General features: G+C 34.0%; 1 protein-coding gene across 1 annotated transcript; it reads left to right on the top strand.

Annotated features, from left to right (window-relative positions):
* The first annotated feature begins 200 nt into the window (after positions 1-200).
* Positions 201-5,897, top strand: LOC134718962 (tubulin beta chain-like). Its single transcript, XM_063581841.1, has 2 exons — positions 201-1,069; positions 4,246-5,897. The coding sequence occupies exons 1-2, from the start codon at positions 548-550 to the stop codon at positions 5,062-5,064; spliced, it is 1,341 nt and encodes a 446-aa protein (XP_063437911.1). The 5' UTR covers positions 201-547; the 3' UTR covers positions 5,065-5,897.
* The last annotated feature ends 954 nt before the right edge of the window (positions 5,898-6,851 follow it).

The following is a 6,851-nucleotide window of genomic DNA, read 5'->3' as shown; positions in this document are numbered from 1 at the left end:
AATCATTGCGGAGATGGAAACATAAAATTACAACACACTGAATTACTTCATTTAAAAACTATTAAGACATGAATAGGATTGTACGTATTTCCCCGTATTCGTTTTCTTTAAGCCAGATAAAAAATAGAAGATAATTTGCTAAACCGTATTAAATGCAGCGTTGAGTGCATACTACAGAGGGTTGTTATTTTAGGTCGCATTTTTTCATTTGTACCTAACATCGCATAAATTTCCTGATTCATCTTTGTCATTTTTGTACAAATTCTTCATTTACCGGTAATGAATAATCGGGGCAGACGATGTACGTATCACATCTGGTGCGAGACATAATTCTCGCAGCAGACGATTGAAAGCTATAGCTTGTAATATTGGAATGTAATTGAGAAAAAATGACAGATATTTGCAGATTGTGATTTCTGCACGTGCCAAAATGTAGACTTTTTGTATGATGTAATATACTCTCGTTGCAACATTCTGGCAAGAACACGGAATTATTTCAAATTATTCTCCAGAGATTGAAGCATAAACTTTTTAACTTTTTTTCAAAATGAGGGAAATTGTACATTTACAAGTCGGACAATGTGGGAATCAAATAGGTTCAATTTTCTGGGAAATGATTTCTGGTGAACACGGAATTGACGAGTCCGGGCAGTATGTTGGTGACTCAGCTTTACAATTAGAAAGAATTGACGTTTATTATAAGGAAGGATCAAACCGGAACTATGTTCCGAGATCAATTCTGGTTGATTTAGAACCTGGAACACTCGACTACGCCAGATCTAGTGCTTATGGAAAGTTGTTCCGGCCGGATAATTTTGTCGCTGGTTATGCTGGAGCCGGAAATAATTGGGCAAAAGGCCATTATACAGAAGGAGCGGAATTGGTAGACAATGTTATGGATGTGATCCGAAAGGAGTCGGAATCCTGCGAATGTCTCCAAGGTTTCCAGCTCTGTCATTCCTTGGGAGGCGGAACCGGATCCGGTATGGGAACTCTGATCATTTCCAAAATTAGAGAAGAATATCCGGATAGAATAATGAATACATTTTCTGTTGTACCATCACCTAAGGCAAGCTAAGTGTTATACAAATAATATGGCTTTTGTTGGCTATAACTTTGGTTGCTTGTTTAAAATTTGATTTCATATTTTCCATATTAGAATGAAAAGAACAGACATATACTAGTACATATATATGCGTAAAAAGACCAGAAAAAATGAGAGCTTTCATAAACTTGTGTGTTTTTTTCCCTTTCTTTTGCTAATAAATGTAAAATCTTCAGTTCAAGGATTAGAGAAGTACTATAATAACAAACAGATTTAAATTTCTAAAAGATATACGAAATCATAATTTCACGTTCAAAATTAGTTATCAGAGTAGCATTCTTTTAGACTATGTAACTGTATCAATCGAAATTTAAAAAGATCTAAGAGTGTCAAGTTTGTTTTGAAACGTTATTTATTGCCAGTTCTTCAAACGACCGATTTCTATTCACGCAATTTCAGAAAAAAAAGAAAATAGTCAGACAAGTATTATTAATATAAAAGAGTTGGAACGAATTTCCCCCTATTTGTTAGTTTTAGTTTAAACATATTTATTTATAGTGGATTGGGAAACAAGTTTTGCAACTTATATTAATCCCTTTCCACTTTGCGGGTGCGAGAGCTGCCTTGTAGCGGCATTAGCCTACTCTTTTTCGAAATCTACAAGGGTGTCTTTAACGTGCAAGAGATATGACTCTCTCTTAACACGGGTCAGCCATTTATCGTCCCCTTCCGACGGACTATCATCGTTTCCTTAAGACCATACTCGCAAATGGTGTGAAGGGAGAGCCGAAAATTGAGTTCCTGAAATTTTGATCCCAAACGGGAATCGAACCAGGTATTTCCCTCGCAGTGCCAATATCTAAACGTTTTTTTAATTCTTCTGGAATTTTAATATAATATATTAGTCTAAATCGTGGAGTTACATATATTAGTCTAAATCGTGGAGTTACACATATTAGTCTAAATCGTGGAGTTACACACATCTTTCAACAAATTTTCATTAAAACGTTTTAATTAGGCGTACAAATTACTGCTGAAGTATTATTAATTTTACAAGTTTTTGTAAAATGTTGCCTCAAAGATCGGATATAAACAAAGGCCTAGAAGTAATGTATATCCTGAAACAAATATAATTGCTTTACTGCCAACAGATTTATTGTTTTTTAATGCTGTCTTTCTAATAACCTATATAATTCATTATTGAGACAATCGTCAAAATCTGTCATATCCAACTATAGCAGTCATCACGTGACTTTTGTGACGTCACACATCACCCGTATCAAGCCCAAGTAAATTGTATAGAAATGCATAGGGGCTTTCTGGAATCGATGAAATACATTACTTTAAGTTCATGATACTAAAAGTGTGGGTCTTTGTAGTAATTCCTCATATATTTAGAAATATAAATTTTCCTTTTGGAATAGTTTAAATTTTGATCTTCTCCCTTCCAAATGCTTTTGAAAATTTGTCTTGTTGCCTCGATAGTTCACACTGTTAAATTATACAACTACGATAAATATTGGATTTTCTGTCGTCTTTAACCTTAAATTGCGATTTAAACAAAACAGATGGAATAATTGTGGGTCTTTGTGCTTATCAATATATTCATAAATATTTGAAATATCGTATATAGAATAGTTTAATTTTCTATTATGTCCCTTCCAAATTGATTTGAAAATAAGCTATTTTCAGAAAATCTGCTTTTATTTTTCAAGATGGCGACCAGATTGACAGCGTGGGGCGACTTGGTAAAAATATTATTTGTACGATTTTTACTATGAAAATTAAATAACTGTTGGATGCTCGCGTTTTCATTCATTGTCTTACCTTAAAGCAGCATGTAATCGAACATTGGTTCCTTTTAATCAAACTTAAACATGCTGTTGTTATTTTTATAAAATTTTGAAAAATGGCGAACAAATAATTTTCAAACGTAGAGGATGTTCGACACTTATTTTGTTAATGCACATAATTCAATTTATTTTCTCTGTTTATATTGCAATTAAATATGACACGTTATTGTAACTATAAGAATAGCCATAGCAAGATTAAGGAGATATTAATTTAGTCATAACATCAACGTGATCAAAGAAAACAAACATGGCACCTAATCACGATGTAAGTTTTGACAATACCCATGTAGATGCATGTTAGTGTTGTCCGATTATCAATGAAATTCTTTGCAATATTATTTTATATTCATAAAAGAAGACATCGAATGGATATAAACCGAGGTGAACTAAATATATTCTTCAATTTTCTTTAAATAATTCATCAGGTAACCAGTATAAAATTCCAATTGAACCAGTCACATGCAGAGTTATCGAACGTGATTATGAATGTAATAGTTGCATATGCAAATTATTCTTTTGGGCTAGATTATTGTTATCTTTGTAGAAATAAGCTAGCTAGAACATTGGTATAATCTCAAATTACGCACATGTATTTAAGTAAAAATCGATGGGCTTATTGAAAACGACACTAGCGTTGAAAAAAATTAAGGGTAATTTCAAAATGACCGAGTGACGTTGTTCAACGCACTGGTCAACTCCACCATAGCAAATCACATGACTTTGACAATCAGTAAGTACCAGCGAAAATATCTTTATAAGTATTAAAGAATTGTACGGTATAAAATTAGATACACGGGAAATGGCAGAGTTCACGAAGTCTAGTCTGATTAATCATTTTACACAAAAACAAAAACAAAAGTCCAAGCAAAGGAGGGGGGGGGGGCGTACGCCCTCTACGCCCCCTCTGAATCCGCCACTGGTATTTCCGCGTACATTATATCTTACGCGAAGGTACATTTATCTAAAACAACATGACAAACGAAATAACATCCGAGGTTGACATAACAAACAGATAAATTAATGGTTGTAGTTTGTGACAAAGATGTGGTTATATAAAATTTGTTTACACTTTGTGAGCTAGAAATGGAAAAAAAATTTCATTTAAATTTTGAAAAAAAACTGAATGACAAACCCATTCATCGTCATATTATTTATTTGTTTTATTGGTAAAGCTAGTATAAGTATACCGTTGAAATGCTATCATCACACAGTTTTAAGTAAAACTTACTAACTAACTAATTTTATTCATTATAAAATCCAAGTATAACCATGTACATATTTCTTGGAAGTTATAGCATTGATAACGAACACTCACATCTATATTTTTATGTAGTTTGTATCTTTCAGGTATCTGATACAGTTGTAGAGCCGTACAATTCTACATTGTCTGTTCACCAGCTAGTCGAAAACACAGATGAGACATACTGCATCGACAACGAGGCTCTCTACGATATATGTTTCAACACTCTAAAATTAAAAACTCCAACATACGGGGACCTGAACCATTTAGTTAGTTTGACGATGTCTGGTGTCACAACATGTTTACGGTTTCCAGGACAATTGAATGCTGATTTAAGAAAACTGGCCGTAAACATGGTGCCGTTTCCGCGTCTGCATTTCTTTATGCCCGGCTTCGCACCACTGACATCACGCGCATGTCAAGAATACAGAGCAGTGTCCGTTCAGGAACTAACACAACAAATGTTCGATGCTAAAAATATGATGGCTGCTTGTGACCCAAGACACGGACGATATTTAACTGTTGCTACTATTTTCCGCGGACATATTTCAATGAAAGAAGTGGACGAACAAATGTTAAATGTTCAAAACAAAAACAGTTCGTATTTTGTAGAATGGATTCCACACAATGTGAAAACAGCCGTCTGCGACATTCCACCGAAGGGAACAAAAATGTCTGGTACGTTTATTGGGAACAGCACTGCTATTCAGGAACTTTTTAAGAGGATTTCCGAACAATTTACCGCAATGTTCCGAAGGAAAGCTTTTCTGCATTGGTATACAGGGGAAGGAATGGACGAAATGGAATTTACCGAGGCGGAGTCGAATATGAATGATTTGATATCCGAATATCAACAGTATCAAGATGCAACAACTGAAGATTTTTGTGATGATATCGAGGAAGAAGAAGAAATTGACGTTGACTAATAACATACTGTAAATTCAAAATTTTGCGATGTTCAAGTTACAGTGAAACCTGGCAAAAACGAACCTGAATAAACCGAAAACCTGTCTAAACCAAACATGATCGTAAGCACCGTCATATCAAATTATGTGCGTTGTGAACCTGATAAAACCGAACATAAGTCCCGAAGAGGTTCGGTTTAGCCAGGTTTCACTGTATAACAAAATTTGCGCAAAATTTGCGACGGGGAACAAGAGTCATATTTTAAATTTCAAAATCATTATTAGTATTATTCCACTGCTTATACATATTTTTTATAAAGTTTTTTTTATCAATGATACAACTCTACACCAGAGGCAAATTGCTTAAGACGTAGAAGCTATCATCATGGTCTTCAACAATGAGAAAAAACTACTACCGTAACGCAAGCTTGTTTTTATGAAATCGAAGTGATAAATTCGCATGTTATTGCAATGTTATTACATTTCTGAATTTTAAAATTGTTACGTTACAGTTTGTTTTGTTATGGTTTGCCTTCAAATTTTGCTTGTTTGTGGTTTTAGTTATCTAATTTGAAAAGAAGAGATAATATAGACATCAAGATATTGCTTACTTTCTAAAATTCCATTAACAGTGTGGAAGCGATTGGCGACTGTTCATTGAAAATATATAAAAAAAAATGTTTGCAAAAAAAAACTCAAGTCTTTTGTAGACGAAACGCGCGTCTGGCGTATTAAATTATAATCCTGGTACCTTGATAACTATTTTTAAACTGTTATATAGTATTGATGTTGCTTTTGAATGATACGAATTGCTCACACTAATTTATTGACTAAATAAAAACAATATATTTTAATTGGTTATATCTTATCACTAATCTCTTTTAGTATTCACAAACGGTAACCAGATGCATCAAAAGTCTAGATTATATAAAGTACAGTGAAACCTGTTTACACCGAACCCTGAATAAACCGGAACCTGTCTAATATAATCCAAACTTGTTCTGAAGACCAATCATACCACATTCTATGCATTATGAACCTGATGAAACCGAATACCTGCCAAAACCGAACAAAATCTCAAGTCCCGAAAGGGTTCGGCTTTAGTCAGGTTTTACTGAATATATGAAATAAGGCTGTGGACTCGATTGGATGTTTTATAAAATTTTGAGTTTCAGCTAAGAATCTGAAAATTGATAGAGCCTTTGTTTGTTTTTTTCTTTTTGGCTAGAGGTATAACCCCGCCGCATTTTTACGCCTGTCTAAAGTCAAGAGCCTCTGGCCTTTGTGAGTCTTGTTTGATTTTAAATTTTAGTTGCTTGTGTATATTTTGGAGTTTAGTAACTGTATGCCGTAAATTGTCACTGAATTAGCATACCTTTTGTTTAGGGGCCAGCTGATTCACGTCTCCAGGTGCAGGAGTTTCTCACTGCATTGAAGACCCATTGGTGGCCTTCGGCTGTTATCTGCTCTTTGATCGGGTTGAATCTTTGACACATTCCCAGTTTCCATTCTCAATTCTCTATTATAGTCATTCATATTTTGGTCCTTTGTGGATAGTTGTCTCATTGGCAATCATACCACATCTTCTTTTTTATAAGTGCTCTAGCTGAAAATGTATGGATTTATTTTCAAAAAACGAAAAATTAGAATCAATTCAGCAAAGCATTAATTATTTTTTGTAAGCATGCATTTGAAGTTTCGTTCAATTAAGCATAAAAAGTGCTTCTCACAAAATTTCAGCCGTATAATGTCGAGTGCATATTATAATATAATGTCGCCTCAACACGTTTCATAAAAGTAAAATCACA

The sequence above is a fragment of the Mytilus trossulus genome, chromosome 5, assembly GCF_036588685.1.
Source record: "Mytilus trossulus isolate FHL-02 chromosome 5, PNRI_Mtr1.1.1.hap1, whole genome shotgun sequence".
Taxonomy (NCBI): Eukaryota; Metazoa; Mollusca; class Bivalvia; order Mytilida; family Mytilidae; genus Mytilus; species Mytilus trossulus.
Note: the sequence above shows the minus strand (reverse complement) of the source record. Positions and strands in the feature narration are given on the sequence as shown.